The sequence below is a fragment of the Polypterus senegalus genome, chromosome 16, assembly GCF_016835505.1.
Source record: "Polypterus senegalus isolate Bchr_013 chromosome 16, ASM1683550v1, whole genome shotgun sequence".
NCBI lineage: Eukaryota > Metazoa > Chordata > Cladistia > Polypteriformes > Polypteridae > Polypterus > Polypterus senegalus.
In genome coordinates this window covers 76,044,950-76,061,867 of record NC_053169.1, presented here as the reverse complement: position 1 = coordinate 76,061,867, position 16,918 = coordinate 76,044,950, and the positions used below count along the sequence as shown (strand labels likewise).

The 16,918-nt window shown below is 36.8% G+C and overlaps 1 protein-coding gene across 4 annotated transcripts in view; it reads left to right on the top strand.

Moving 5' to 3' along the window:
• Nucleotides 1-16,918, top strand: part of ehbp1 (EH domain binding protein 1) — a 387,620-nt gene that overhangs the window by 120,604 nt on the left and 250,098 nt on the right. For all 4 annotated transcript variants that reach the window (XM_039738603.1, XM_039738602.1, XM_039738601.1 and 1 more), the window contains exons 4-5: nucleotides 496-591; nucleotides 7,484-7,537. In XM_039738603.1, the coding sequence (XP_039594537.1) occupies nucleotides 496-591; nucleotides 7,484-7,537 (150 nt within the window). The remainder of the gene's footprint in view (nucleotides 1-495; nucleotides 592-7,483; nucleotides 7,538-16,918) is intronic.

The following is a 16,918-nucleotide window of genomic DNA, read 5'->3' as shown; positions in this document are numbered from 1 at the left end:
ATCATTAAAACGCAACCTAATTATACAAAGATGGTCAGCAGCAACAGTGTTTTTAGGATAAAATTAACTAAACTTTATAATTTATTTTTTGTTCCAAAGTAATTTTTTGGTTTAATTTCAGAGTTTATAAAGTGGATGCATGAAACATGCATTTTGTATACACACATCTTTGGACACCATAAGAGAATAGTTATGTGCATTTTGAAGAGATAGAGAATCAGTAAAGGATTATTTTGCCCACACTATGTAATGTTACTAGAATATGTTTCTGTGTTCATCTTGATGCAGTCTTTTCTTTTACTCTTTTGCTAAATACTTGAATTACTTATAGTTACTTTCTTTTTGTTTTTGTTGTTTTTCTTATGTTTAGTTATTTAAATAGTGTCCTATTTTTCAATTCTGTTATAAATATTATTCCTATTGTACATTACACATGTTTCATTTATAGTAAGGCAGCATTTACTTAGTATTTTTGTTTTAATTTACATTATACAGTCTCACAGCTGGCAGCCTGGAATAAAAAATCCTTACCGTGGTGTAGTAGTGTGGCCTGCTCCTGAAAATATTGAAATCACTGTGACATTGTTTAAGGTAAGCAAATTAACCCCTTTCCTTGTCAGATCTGACAGTATTCATCTGGATATCTGCCCTACATTTACAGATAAAACAAGGAAAATACACAGTTGTACTTGTAAGTTTACATAGCCCAGCAGAATTTGTGAAATATCGGCCATTATTTGGAAAATGTAAGTAACCGTTCCGAAAGCTTTCCTTTTAATTAGGGAGTGTTGTTATTACTTAATTGTGTGTGCCCTTTTTAATTTCTAATGATAACCTAAATCATCCAAATTGGCCTGATCAAAAGTTTACATACCCTTGATTGCTGGGGCTGATAATATACACACAAGTTGACACGCAGGTTTAAATTCAGGTTCATTAAGGGAGTGTGTCCACACCCCTCTTTTGATTGTAATCAGTGTCTGTGCATAAATATTCAATTTAAATTCATGCAGAACTGCACTGACCTGGCTGGATAGCAAGCCACAGTGAAGGCAAAAGAACTGTCTAAGGACCTTTGAGAAAAGGATGTCGATTTGTATAAATCAGTAAAAGGATTTAAAGATATGCAGAGATCTGAAAATGGCTTGTCATTAGTGTTCAAACTGATTTAAAAAAAAAAAAGTAGGGGATCTGTTGTTACTAGGCCACAGTCAGGTAGACTAACCAAGATTTCACCCACAGCTGCCAGGATCATTTGTTGAGCTGCCAAGAAAAACCTGACATACAGGCTTCTCTGCAGACAAGTGGTTTTACTGTTTCAGGATGCACGATAAGATGGTACTGGAACAAAAATGGGCTGCACAGTCGAGTTATATGAAAAAAAAGCCTTTACTGTGTCAATGCTACAAAATATACCTCTTACAATATGCCAAACAGCATCTAAACATGCCTCAAAACTTCTGGAACAAAGTCCTTTGGAGTGATAAGACCAAAATTGATCTTTATGGTCACAACCATAAATGCTATGTTTGGAGAGGATGCAACAAAGCCCATGACAAAAAGTACACCATCCCTAATGTGAACCATGGAGGGAGATCACTGATGTTCTAGGGGTGTGTGAGCTACAGGGGCACAGGTAACTTCATGAAAATTGGCAAGATGATTACAGAATGTTACTGGAAAATATTGAACATGCATTCATCAGTCCAGAAGCTGTGCATGGGATGTACTTGGATCTTCTAGCATGACAATGATCCAAAACACAAGGCCAAGTTGACCCTTTAGTGACTACAGGAGAGAAAAGTGAAGAGGCTGGAATGACCATCACAATCTCCTGACCTCAGTTTCATTGAGCCACTCTGGGGAGATCTCAAACATGCAGTTCATGCAAGATAACCCAAGAATTTCGGGACCTGGAAGCTTCTTACCAAGTAGAATGGGCACCTCTACCATCTCAGAAAATCAAGGTCCTCATTCACAAAAGACTGCATGTCATCATTGATGCTAAAGCGGGTGGGCAGTATTAAGAACTAAGGGCATTCAAATGTTTGAATGGGCACCATCTTATTTTTCTTATTACTATGTTTTGTTTAATGGTTGTGCTATTTTGTGATGCCTTGTATTTTAAATTTGGATTCCATTAAAAGTGCATAAAATGGCTTTTGCTAGATCAGTCATCTTTTCTTTAAAGTATGGTACACATCTTACAAATTCTGCCTGGGTATATAAACTTATGAGCGCAAAGTATGCTGTATATTGGTAAGTACCATATTTTCCCGAATAAACCAAGCATATGTATATTAATTTACTCCACATCTCTGTACAAGCTGCAAATTTTGTCTGTCTCGGTTTTAAAAAAAAAAAAAAAGTATAACCTGCTTGCTTGTTTGCCATCTTTTATTAAAAATATACATTGTCAGAACACCTCAACAAATTGACCTACAACTGATGATAGCGTGCATGTTCAAATTATTATGCCACTTCTATCTGTTGTGTTGCTTACCATAATTTTTTTTTTATTACTGAACAAAAGTGTTGCCTCCTGCAAATGGTATTTTGTAATAAATTATCCATCTAAATTATATTTTGTTACTGCTGAAAAGTTTTGTCACAAAATGAAAAACTTTACATTGCTAGCTGTACTACTGAGTGCGACATAATTTTCCCAGCCTCCCTCTTCTGTATGCTCTTTGACTGCTGCAGTATTATTACATGTACCTGTAAGCAGTAAGTTTTTAAATTCAGTTTGGATGCTGTCATGTGCTAAGACATCAGACAGACTATGACGTGCATTTGTTGAACTCTGGATAAGTCTTAGTCATCCAGTTAAAACAACCACCCAAATGGAGCCCCTGATGTTTTCAAACTGCACTCTCTGTGAGGTAAGACAGATCCGTTAGGGCGTTATTTCTAAATAGAATTTCTCTATCCACTCCTGGTTTATTGAATATAATGCAAGCGCAAGCGATGGGCAGACCTTTTTTTAATGAAAAAAAATGAACCATCAAGTGTAGAAGCTTGCAAGGGGCTGCCAAAGGCTCCCAATTGGCTACCTGCTGTGGTATCACTTGGTAAATCAAAGAGAACATGCTGAATGTGCAGGTATTCCTGGTTAGGGAAATAGATCACATATTTATAATCTACTTGGTTCCAAAGCAGAAAATCTGCAATTTTACCTACAGTTGGAACTAAAAAAAAAAAAAAAAAAGTATACCTCCTGGGGCTGTCAAGTTGAATGTAAAACAAAAAAAAATACTTTAATGCTAAAACTTAAAAGAATATAAACGAACAGTTGATTGTTTTTTCCTCTCCTACTTTCCACTTTGCATTACTCTAGACTCACTTTTCTTTTTGGTATGTCACCTAAAAAGCAAACATGAAAATATTTGCATCTGTAACTTATCCTGTCTATCATTAGTAAAACAAACAACCTTCTATTTCTTAAACACATTCACACAGCATTTGGGGCCTGATTTTTCTACTTCTGCTACTCTGCTCTTGGATATCAGCATTATGAAAGTCACTCTTCCATTTGAGATTTCTGATTTACTGCTGTTTTATGCTACAACTGTTAAGTTTCTGTGTATGCAATAATATCTTATTTTCACCATTAACATTATAAGAGATGAGAAACCACAGAACTTTGAAGATAAGAGGAAAAAAAAAAGAAGAATTGCATTTACATCATGTATCTCACTTGGCTTAGGACAATTGGGAGCTCACTTATGGACTATATACAATCCAACCTAATAAGGCTGGATGTCTTTGCTGCCCAAAATGATACTTACTACTACTGCTGGAGCTGAAGATGAATACACTTTCACATCTGAGGCTGTAATATATGTTACTGACTGGGAAGGATTTTCCAGCCATTCATAGTAAATATTCTAGTTCAGTTTTTATTTCAAATTAAACCAAGCAGTAGAAACCAGAAGCATCAAATGAACTGCTTTCAGTAGAGAAAGTTTGTTAAAATTGCAGATCAGTTTTCTCACTGTCTTCAACTTTGGTGTTTATGTACGTTCACCCCAAATGCTAAAATGCCATAGCTTCAAGGCATCAAGACTGCTGAAGAAAGCATAAAGAAAATTATAGGTCCTGAAATTTCACATCATGGGTATGTGCATTTCCAAATAATTTCGGCAGAAAGGCAGTGTTGTGCTAAAAGTTTCAGACAAGTGTTTTATTTCTGCTCCACAGCCCTTCCAAATAGCTCCATAGCCTCCCTTACAGTATATAAGTTGCTGTTGAAATCACCCATGCCAATCATTTCACATCTTTCCCATTGGTGGCAAGAATCTCAAATTAAAACAAAAATGTATTTCCAGTTTTCCTTTTTCCAGTTCATCCAATTCATAATGTTAATAAAAAACCAAAACACAATTCTTGTTTTTATCATTTTAATATGTTACATTTTGTTAATATTATATTGCATTTTGAGGAGTATTTTCTCCACTCATTTTCAATACTTATTTTTTTTTTTGGGTCAAATCATGCGTCACTCAATCATTTTCTAAAAACTAAATTTGAAATGCACAGGACACCACTCTGAAAGGGATTCAAACACTTTTCAAGGACCTAGACTTCTTTTCTTAAATTAGCATGTAAGTAATGCCATGCTTTAATGATATTTCTGATGTATTTTGGTGAATATTCAATGCACTTCTTGAATGTTCAAGTACAAGTTTTCTCACATAAACAGAGCACAGTAAAATTCTTACTTGGAAAAACTAAGTGTTATTAACTAGATCTAGATTCAGACTATAATCAAAAAGTTACTATTACATTTAATATAATTTAATTAAATAAAATTTTAAATGTGACTTTTTCTTTGTTTTGTAGACATCTAGACAATAATAACCGAAAAAATTTCACACATAAGATCACTTGGTACATGCTATAAAAACTGATGATTCGTTTGTGAGTCTGTTTCATCATTGTTTAGCTCTATTGCATATTCTGCTGTTTTTCATTTTCTCAGTTAAATTTATTTTTTTATCATGTGCACACAACATGCCACAAAGTGCATAATGCCAAATGTTGCTTGGCACTGTAAACTTGGTATTGATGTTTAGGTGGCCTTGACTTTTTCAGAAATGTGTTTTTTAGAAAAGGGCAATGCATTGTAATCAGTTCAGCTTATATTTATTGCTACGTGTACAATGTGCAATAAAACTCTTGTGCACCCCTTCACCATCACATGCCACTCTATCATTGTCCATGAATCTTACACTGTACGCTATGTAAAATAACAACACAGAAAGTAATAGCTGAAAAGTAAGTGACTTTCAGCAAAAACTCATCATATGATTTCTGAGTGCATCATTCAGTATCTGTACCAGCAAAAAAAAAAAAAAGATTTCAGTACACAGTAATATGATTTGAGTGTTCATGTGCTGCCAGTGCTTGTTGATGTTGTGAATCACAGCAGATGCTTGCTCATATCAGATGATTTTAGAGCACACTGACTGCTTTTCTGCTACATAAGACAACCAGTGGAGTTTTATGTGGAGTATCACATGTTACAAGCCAAGGTAGAATGTAAATGTTGAAAAAACAGAACTTCAGAAACAAAAGTTGGATAATAAGCAGCCTGAAATTACAGAAATCTGTAAGCAGACAAGCAAACGGGAAACATCCTTACCTAAACATAATAGTACCAACAGTCAGTGTATTCCTTTTGGTTTTAAGGCTCTTTGTTTCCATGTTTGGATCCATTTTAAAAACCCAAAAACAGACTTTGGTATATTTTAAATTTTTAACAAAATCGTTCAATATATTTTTATGTATTCTCATATAATGTATACCATGAATGTTGTGATGGAATAACTGATTTGAAAGATACCAAACATATCCTTTAAAGAATACTACATTTTTAGTCTTGCCTTCCTTTTTGCAAATTTGTAGTTTTCCTGTCTCTTTTCTTCTTGAGAGAAGCGGTTGGTTTTTTGGGGCACTTCTAACTAGTGATTATTAAAATTGCCCGTTTTCTACATTAAGAAAAAGAATGATGACATTTTTAAGCACCCCCATACAAACAATATTGATTAAAATTGTAAATGTACCTACCCTTCACTATTTTTAAATAGTTCCTTTGTTGTTAGTTTATAATACAAATTAAAGTCGGGAAGTTTGTAAGTGATGGATACATTTTAATGAGTATGTTGGTTTGTGACATTATTAGTGGTGGTGTTTTAAAACTTGTCTTTTCCTTCTGCCAAAGCACATTTGTTAGCACATATAGTCAGAACATTTACTATAGCTAAAAATTAATGTTGCATTCCTGAAAGTGATAAAACAAGAAAGACAACTAAAGAAGTAGTGCCTTTTTTCTGTTTGTACAAAATCAAGTCATGATTTATGATTCAACAGTATGTAAAGTCTTAAATATTACTTGTGTAATTATGTGTAAATGTGAGTTCCAACACTGAACAATATCCTGCTGTACTATCTTTAGTGAAAACAATAATTTTTTGAGGCTCCAGAGCCATTTTGTGAAGTCATAGTATTTAGGTAGCGTGTGGTATATGAATGACACACAAATTATCTTAATATTATATGCAGATTTAAAGGAAACACTCAAAATCCTTACAGTAATAGAAAAATATAATCCTGAAGGTTTTGAAGCCAAATTCACACTATTTTGGAAATGTCAGTGATTAAAACTTTTTAAATATAGCTTACCAATAAACTTGTATATTTAAAAGCATGAATCGCTGAAGTAGGCAATTCAAAGTGTAGCTGTGTTTCTTTAACCATATTGAAATGCTGCAGCTACTGAGAAGGAAAGTTTGAAGCGTTCAGTATGATGTGAACAAGTCCACAGTCAAAATATATTTGCTTTTAAATGTTCACTCAAATTCAAACTAAAGCAGTTCACACAAAATGAGAAGAAACATTGATTTAATGTTATTTCTGATATGTATAATATTTCAGTTTTTGTCTTACATATCTTTGTTAAATTTCTTTAAATGACAGTTTTCTTTCGATTTGTGTTACAGTGCCATTAATATATACATCATTAAGTATATTGCTAAGTACAGTCAAAAAAACAGTCCTTATACCTTGTCATTTGAAAATGCACTCTGGATGTGGTTTACTGTTATCAGAGTTATAAAAGGGTGGCAGATTGTTCCACTTACATGTTAGCTTATAGAGGGTAAGGACAATCATTCTATATATATATATCAGTGCTAAACCATACATTTCTGTTAACACATACGTGAATTTAACATTAACTTGCTAAGAATGGCATTTTCACAAAGTACCTCCTGCTCCATGTCTTCTCATACCCAGTGTTTACGAAATAAAGCATGACAGAATATACTCGAACCAATCAAATTTAGAATCTGTTTAGTGTTAACAGATTGTTGTTGTTGTTAGCATCTTCAGTTTGCAGTTCAATTTATAAACCATGATGCATGTTTAAAGCAGATTACATTTTTTGTCTTATTGATTCCATTTTATTGATTTGTTTTCATAGGATCCCCATGCAGAAGAGTTTGAAGATAAGGAGTGGACATTTGTCATAGAGAATGTAAGTTTTAGTTTTTAAGCCATTCAACTCTGAGGTTTCTAATCTGTGCAGATTTTCTTTTCAGGTATATAGCCTTTATCTTTTCATCTATTATCTTTGCAAAAGCCAGTGCTTTTAAGATACCAAAATTTTTGAACTATGGTATAACTATCTTTTACTAGAGAGAATCAAGAAGAAGATATGCCAGCATTTAAATGGTTTTGCTTTAAAGTGGATTTACTGCCCCTTAGTGGAAACTTTTTGTTAATACATAATAATAATTAACCAACTTTCAAAGAAATATTAGTTTCCTTAAAATAAATGACTTCAATATGTTTTTCTGTCTTAAAGAAACCTCTCCATAACTACCTTAAATATGACATTTTTTTTTATTATTTCAGAAAAGATTTTAAATTGTCATTTTATTGTATAATTTAGAACGAGTAATCTCAAAGTAATAAAGTAATATATTGTATGGTAGAGTTTATTGGAACAATCAAGTATTTTTTTTCCCAAAATAAATCAATCCATAGAAATATTGAAACATTGAGGAAAATATGGAAATGTCCTGGATAGATGATTAGCGGAGCTCTAATGTCATTGTTTAAAACTGACTTTATATGTCTGATTTGAAAGTTTTGACCCACTGAGTCTCATAGACGAAAAGTTCTAAATAAATACTCAAATCTTTGTAGCCCATTTATCAAAAGTCAAGTAGCAGGACTTGCTGTAAGATGGTGCATAAGTTTTCAAAATCATATTAAGAAATATGTATTACATACAAAGAATTTCATAAAATTGAAATTTCACTCAAATATGAAGGTGTTAAGCCTTGATTTAAATAAATCTGTAGCTGTCTAATACCAGTTAGAAGTTAGTTCCACATTGGAGCATTGAATGTAAAGGACCAAGCAGTTTTGTATATTTTGGATGAAACAGATGAGCGGTACGTAATAATTGAGTGAAATGCTGTGTTTGACATATGTGGATTATTCTAAACTAATATATATGGTTTCTCATGTATTGTTTGAAAGCCAGAAATAATTTTCAATACATTCTTCAACAGAGAGCCACTGCAGATGTCTTAAAATTTGGTTAATTGTAGTCTGGAACCTTTTGTGTCAGAAGATTAGCATCTGAATTTTCCACCTTCTGCACTTTGTAATAATCCATTTGAAACATCACTTTATTTAATGAGGTGCTGGAAAACTGTGAGAAAAAGTTAGTGTATGTAAGAGTTTAAGCACTGATAAAGTTAAATAGAAACAAGAGGTGGATCTAATACTTTATAGACACTAGAATAAAGTTTAGTCTGCAGAGAAATAGGATACTATCAAGTATTAAGTTATAGCTTGTAACTGAAGGTAGTCTGAAACTATGGTATACTTTATTCAGCTCTAATATGCTTGTATAGCTGATATGCTTCAACAAAGAAATGCACCATAAAGGTTTTATTGAGGAATCAAGGTCCCTGCCAGTAGCATGTAGTTACTAAACAGTAATAAGTATATACTTTAATTTTACATGTAACTTGTATTTAAATATGCTCCTTTCTACTTCCTTCAAAACGTATGTCTTTCTAGGTGGTGGAATGTTGATGCTTGATATGTGTGGGGCTTTGTCAGTAAAGTTCTTTTAAAACCCTAAAAACATAACATCAGTTCTAAAGTACTAATACAGTAGATGGTAATTTTGACCATGCTTTAAATACAACAGAATAAAAAATAATACAATATTATGAGTTTTTATTATGGCACATTCTACAATAAGCTGACTTGGGCTTTCTATGATATTAATATGTCAATAACAGAACATTTATGCATAAAGAATGCACTCCTTCCTAATAAATAACAACATTCTTAAACCAACCTGTAGGTGACAGAGGCCAACAAAGCACAGAGCACAATACAAGAAATGGCCCTGGACGGGGCACCAAAGGTCAAACGCACCCACGTTCACTTATGCTATGAAAACATTTAGAGATGCCAATTAACTTAACTGGCATGCTTATTAGAATATGAGCGGAAAACCCAAAATACTGAATTCATGGGGCAGCAGCACTATCCACTATACAACCATGAAACATGTTTAAACAAGATTGAGCTTTTCACTTAAGGACCTTTCTCTCCGGCTGTATTTCCAGCTATTTTAATTGGCTGATTATAAAACTGCACTGGTAAATTGACCTGCTTTCTAAAGCTTCTTGGATATTCACCAATATAATATTATGCATACTTAACATGTGATCATCTTCACTCCCTTTTGCTTAACATTTAATTTCTAAAACGCTGCAATACTGATGTGATGGTAGCCAATGAATGAACTGTTACTGGGCAAGTCTCCTGACCAATTTATGAAAGTGGATTTGTATCTTAAGTTTGAAAATATTTCATCATTTATGCGCACTCAACTTTTTTTCACAAGACAGCTTTTCAAAAGTGTTTTCTTTAAAAATATTTTAGTAAAATATATGTACTGTATATGGCTATTTATTTGGATTATGTGTCACAAAAATTTGAGTTATTTATTTTATTTATTTATTTTTTAATAAATATTATGATATTGCTTTCTATTGTTAGCCATCATTAAACTCTGTAGTATCAGGGACTTTTTTTTTAATCTCTCATCTCCATTAAAATATGAAATGAAAGATTTTCTTCAGCTATCACTATAAAAGATAGAAGAAATATAGAAACCGGACAAGTTTGGGTGAAGTGTCATGTGCCTAACCCCCCATTAGAGCATTATAGATTCCCTTTCCCATGTTTGTCTGCCTGTACCATTCTTTATCAATTCAGTGTTCTTTATGATGTTCATTTCCACAGGCACAGTGCTTGCTTTTCCGGAATCAGCTATTAAGCACAATTTATAATGGATTAACAGTTTTAAGATGTATACTGAATTATAGTAATATTAACGCTAACACCTCAATATTTCAAAAGTAAAACATAACAAAATGAATCATTTTTGGGTGAAGAATTCCTTTAACACTTTTAAGGTACCATCAAAACCACTGACATCCTCATTAGAGGAATTGTGCTGGTCATCTTCAGGACCCTTACCATGAACTAGGTTTAATGCCCTCTAATATCCATTGAAATGTTACCTGCTTCCTCCCAGGACACCACTGTCTCTGGTAATTCCGAAGTTTTCAGTTTTGTATGGCAGTGTTTATCCCCACCCACCGGTGTACAAAAGTTCTATTTTGTTGCAAGTGTGGGATTGACTGATATTACCCATTCTTTTGCTGTGACTAAAGCACAAGTCCTGGCTTAAAAGGCAGGGCCAGACACTCTCTTAATGCCAGCTAAAAACTCTCAGTTTGTGTGACAGGGTCACTTTGCCGAATGCAGATTTCATGTTTTATATGGTAAGGTGAATGATCACAGACCAAGTAACAATCAGGGATAGCTCTTGCAGGTTTGAGCTGGATACCCACGTTTGAAAAAGGCCCATAATTCAAGGACTGACAACCTTAAGGACAAAACTTTACACCAGTGGCCGACTTAAAAGAATGGGCTCATGTCAACCCAGGAAGTCATGGCAAGGCATCTGTTCCTTCTTTTAAAAATCTTTGCAAGACCTTAATTCATTGCTTCCTCCATTAAGCTCACTGTTCGACCTGGCTATAACTTTTGCTATATAGCAGAGACCCCATTGTGTTTAGGGTGTGGCCGCAACAAAGGTTGAAGCAATCCCTTCCACTCCAAAAAAGGTAACTAGGTCTGGGCTAAAAAATGGAAGACCATCTGTAACACGAGTTTGACTGGGGTGACATAAGTCCAAACCTTGTTAAGATAGTAAGTGCTCAAGCACTTGAAGACCGTATACGAGAGGCCACACATTCGCCTGTGGCTGACTAATCAGCTGACCCAGCAGGCATAATTTTGCTAGCAACTAAGGACAGCTGGATCAGGTTGGGGAGCATACATTGGTACAGTTTGTTGCCGCACCCATCACATGTTGAAACAACTCAGAATCCTGGTTGGCCTCCCCCAGGCAGACATACAGTCTAGTCCCACCCCCTGGAAATCACCATCTTTCTGCCATAGCCAGGTATTAGGTGGGTGTCCTCTTGGCTCGACCCGGTCCATCCGCTCAGGTCCTCAACAGTGAGAATCCTGTGTGCCGGATCTCCCTCAGGGAATCGTGCCACATGGCCGTAGTGCTGCATCTGAGCTCGCAAAGGAGTCCAGTCTTCATCTCAGGTCACTGGATAGCATCCATGTGTCCTAACAATATAGCAAAACAGGAAGCACCAGGAATCTAAAGACTTGGACCTTCGTCCTTTTGCAGAGATATCTGGAGCAGTAGCACACACCCCTTTCCAATAACCTCATGATGCCTCCTGCTCTCCCAGTCCATCTACTGACTTCATAGGAAGAGTAGCCAGAGACATGAATGTCGCTGCCCGGGTAAATAAACCTCTTGATGAGGTCGACCTACTTTCTGCAGACAGACACACTGCTGAATGCTGTGCCCAAGTGGTCATTCAAGGCCTGGATCTTGTTTTTTTTATCCAGGACATTCTCAAGCCCAGACCCTCAGACTCCTCAGTAAGTCTCTCAAGAGCCCCGATCAGAGCCTCCATTGACTCTGTGAAGGTCACATTTTCGGCATAGTCAAGATCAGTAAATCTTTCTTCACCAATAGATGCCCCACAGCCACTGGACCCCATGATCCTGCCCAGCACCCAGTCTATGCAAACATTGAACAGAATGGAAGCAAGAACACACCCCCGACGAACCCCAGAATCAACTGAGAAAAATGCAGAGGTTCTGCTTCCACTCTGCACAGCATTCACAGTACCAGTGTACAGTCTGGCCATGATCTCCTTGAACTTCGAGGGGATCCTGCAAAGTCTCGGGATGTCCCATAGGGCAGCTCGATCAACTGAGTTGAACGCTTTATGAAAATCGACAAAGGCTGCAAATAAACTCTGCCAGTATTTGCGTTTGCACCCTGAGAACTCTCAGGTTCATGATATGGTAAATTGTGGTAGACTTCTTAGGCGTAAAACCAGGCTGCTCTGTTTGCTGGTAGGTGAGCAAGACCCTATTGAGGATGACCATTGCAAGGACCTTATCCAGCACTGAGAGCAGTTTTACCCCTTGTAGCTGCTGCAATTCCCGGCAATGGCCCTTCCCTTTCCAGATAGGGATGACAAGTCCCATTTTCCAGTCTTTTGAGATGTGCCCATCTCCCAAATGGAAGCAAAGATTTCTTGCAATGCAAGGACGACAGCCTTGCCTCCAGCTTGGAGAATTTCACCCTGCAGCCTTCCCTACTCTCAGCTGGTTCACTACTTGTGTAGTCTCAGTGAGATTGGGTGGTTCACAGCTAATTGGAGGATAAGCCTTGAGAACCATAGACCTAGAGACATCCAAAGTCCTAGCCGGAGGATCAGCTTTAAACAGACTGCTCACAGTACCCTCCCCAGCGGAACACAACTGCAGCATCATCCATAAGGACCATTCCATCACCCGCTCTGACTGCAGCTCTCCAAGGAACAGATTTGGATATGCAACATTGAATACTCTGTAAGCATGATGTGGACCAAGGCACCATAGATGGTGTGTTACTTGCTCACAGATTCCTCTAACTAACACCACCTTATCTGCTCTCAAGAGTCTTTGCAGTTGTCCTTCTCAGTCCCTGGTACAAACCAGAGTTGCTATCAAGCAGTGCGCTGCAACACCTCTTGATGATACCCAGGGTGCCCTGCGATATGAAATGCCTCCTTCTGAGAATACTGGCAACACCAACACAACCCTCAGCAAGCTTTAGGATCTTGTCATGAAAGTCTTCCACATCACGTTAGGATCAGCAGTTGCACCTAACTCTGCATGTTCCTTACACAAACTGCATGCAAACGCATTAGAAACAGCCTGGTCTTTGAGTCTTGTCAGGTCCGGCCTCATTCTCCTAGTAGGTGGTAACCTACCGACCTAAGCTGGATCTTCAGAGGAGCATCAACAAGTCTGTGGTCAGAATTCACAAACTAGGCAATTCTATAAACCCTGCATTCCTGTAGGAGCCTCCACTGCATGACAATGAGGATGTGATCAATCTCCTTCACTGCACCACCAGTATTAGAGTACCAAGTCCAACGATGCGGCTTAGGGCGCTGGAACCAGGATCCAGCAGTCCACAACCCCTGACCTTTTGCCAAGTTAAGGAACATGAAGCCACTTTCACTGCAGTCTCCAAACCCTTGGGGACTGACTCATTTCTCATAGCCACCCTTGTCCGTGCCAGTGGTTGCATGGAAGTAACCCATGACCAAAGGAGTGTCACCTCATTATGGTTGGGGCATACACTGAGACAACAGACAAGGCACCTAGAGAGAGCCTTAATCTCAGTCTTGTAATATGCTTGTTGAAAGGAGCAACATCGGAAACCATCGGAAGAAGCTGATTTGCCACAGCAGCAGCTACTCTCTGAGTATGACAGTAATTAGAGTGTGTACTCACCTACAGAGATCTGAGCACCTCAGAGAGGGCCTCCACTGAAATGGGGAGTTTACAAGTCTCCTCCGACAGCAGGAGAAGATAATCATCATGCCAGAGAGACCAGGTGCTACATGTGCCTGCATGGATGGGCCGCCTTGAAATTGGGACCCGAGTGCTGCCGTGCACCAGGTGATGCCTCTGCATCTAACCAGTTCTGATCTGCAACAAACCTGACCCCATTTAGCTCTCTGCCACTTTCATCTCTTCTGGGGATGGATATATAACTCACAAGTTATGTGCCTTTATCTATAGGAGAGAAAAAGTTCAACTAAGCTTTCGCAATTTTTTTTTTGTGTTATTGTCTTTTGTCTCTATCTCTCTATCTACTTGCATATATACAGTAAATCTTCAGTTATCTTCACGTTAGAAGCGCATCATATCATTTTGTTAATGTCAACAGGCATGTCTGGGTTATTTGTGAAATATTCTGCTATTTTGCAATGTACGAGCCACAACAGAGTAGTGAACATTTTAATGTAAACTTTTGCCAATTTCTGAAGCTTGTTCTTAAATTGTACAGATCTCATCATATTTCAGCCATCCTGGCCAGAAAGTGAAACGGAGATTCCTCAGTTAACCTACATTTAACTTGGTATCCCTTGGTTGGGCATCTTGTTGGTTATTTTCATTAATTACCAACATTTCTGAAGGTAAAACTGCTAATTGAATGATCATACACTCCGCTCTACACCAGTGTGTCCCTCGCTTGAAGAATTATTCTATGCAGTTTTACTTGCGCACTGTTCTCAGTGGTTCACCTTCAGAGTTTCTTCATAGCTGGCTACATCTACACAAACAAATACACCAAAAAAGATCGACCAACTTATGCGTATAGGGCAAAAATTGTCCTTAAATATAGTATAGGTGCTAATAGCTCTGTATCTTAGCTGGAATAGAGTAGGGAGAAAAATATCTGTCCTGGATAGTTGGGCTCTTAGTACTGTTAGCCTTTCTGGGGAAGCATGTGCTATACTGTATACTGAATGTACTATAAGGCTTTCAGCTCAAACATTGCTATTCAAATATAATTAAAATCTATTTAAAAAAGGCTTTGTTCAAAGACAAAAACTGACATTCAACTGTCCAAGAATTGTTGTTGTTCTGCATTAATTTTGAGTTTCTCCAGCTGCAGTATTTTACAGATCTGTTTTGCACTTTTTTATCTCATTACTCTGCACTTAGATCTACAGCTGTACACTAAGCAGTTCTTCTAAACACTTCATTGGTGCTTTAAAACTATTGTTTTGAATTTGATTCTGTCCATTAATTCATAAAATTGAGATCCTTGCTGTTTACTGCCAAGATGTCTCATTAAAGCAAATGGAAAATAACTGTCATAATTTTGATTTTCCTTTTTATTAAAATGCTTTCAAACCCAATAAAGAGTCTCGTGAGTGTCGGCATGCATACCAATATCCCACGATTAGTCTACGTCTTACATGGCTGCTTGCTGTTAACACATAAGACTTAAAACAGTCCTTTGTAATTTTGAATACTCAAGCCACCGTTATTTAAATACTTCCACATCTGTAAAAGATAAAGAAAGGTGGACAGATTGTACAGAAAATATGATACTGTGACAGTCCTGCTTTTCTGGGGCCAAATGGCTTTTTATTCTGAATGCCTTGATATAAATGGTACCCAGCCTCTGTCCATTGGACACCTCCTCAAAACCAGTCTGCCTTTGACCTGCATGCATCTTGCCTGCTGCTTTTCTTGGTGTGCTGTCCTCACCCTTCAATGTCTTACTAACTAACCCAGTTTGCTCATGATCTTAAATCACTCTTCCTCAGCCTGATTGGCAAGAAAACACTCCTATTTAACTGACAGCCCTGTCGGTTCCCTCATCCCCCCCCAATTTGTGTGTGTGTATATTTTAGCAACAGTCATGAAATTAAAAGAAAATTAAACATAAAGCCAGTAGATGACAGCAGGTAAAATCTGAAGTGAATCTAATCTTCCAGTCTAGAGTTAAGAGGGGGATTATTCATCAGTGTGCTATCAACATTCTAAAGTCCTGTGGCAACTACAGTTGAATAATATTCCCTAACTCTGAATGAAGTAACATGCAAATTGTAAATAAATGTGATCTTATGATTGTTATAGGCTCTCCTAATATTATGAAGGAATTGATCATTAGCACTTACATATTTATATTAAGAAAGATAATAGTATTCCTTGATTTGAGTAATGTGCATGTACTTGAAGCGTTGTTGTGGGGTTGGGTTGAGTTGATTGAGTTGTGGGGGGTGTGAGAGAGGGTGGTGAATTTGGCATACCTGTTAAGAAAATCATATTTACCATATGCTGCCATCTCATGGTGTGCATGATAAACTGTGATGAGCAGCTCTGTTCTGTTGGGTAGAGTATTCCCTTAATATGTGTTGATTTAGTAATTTAGTAATACTGTATCAATTAGGTATTGATTGATTTTATGCCTTGTACTAATTTTGGTGCAGAGAATGAGCTGTATAGTTTTTAAACGGCTGGAAAGTTTTCTGACGCACACAAGATTGAATTTGACGCTCAGTGGTGGATTCTAATAAAAACCACATATTTTCTCCACAAGCATTGCTTACCTCGCCTTTTTGGAAGAATTTTATGCTTACCATAGGCAAAGTGCATACAGTATGCCATGTATACAAGACGGAGTTGCCATACAGAGGCAAACATGTTCCAGTGCTTAAAACATCATCCTTCCTAAAAGGATGACTGATTAAACAGCTAACCAGATGACTGAAAATCCTCCTAATACAGAGGTTTTCAAACTGGGTTCCTTCCATGCTACACATGGGGATCCATGGCAACCTTATCGAGACAGGCTGTATTAAATGATGAAGCCAAATTTTACAGATTGCCTTTATCTGATGTAGTTTTTAAATAGGTATAA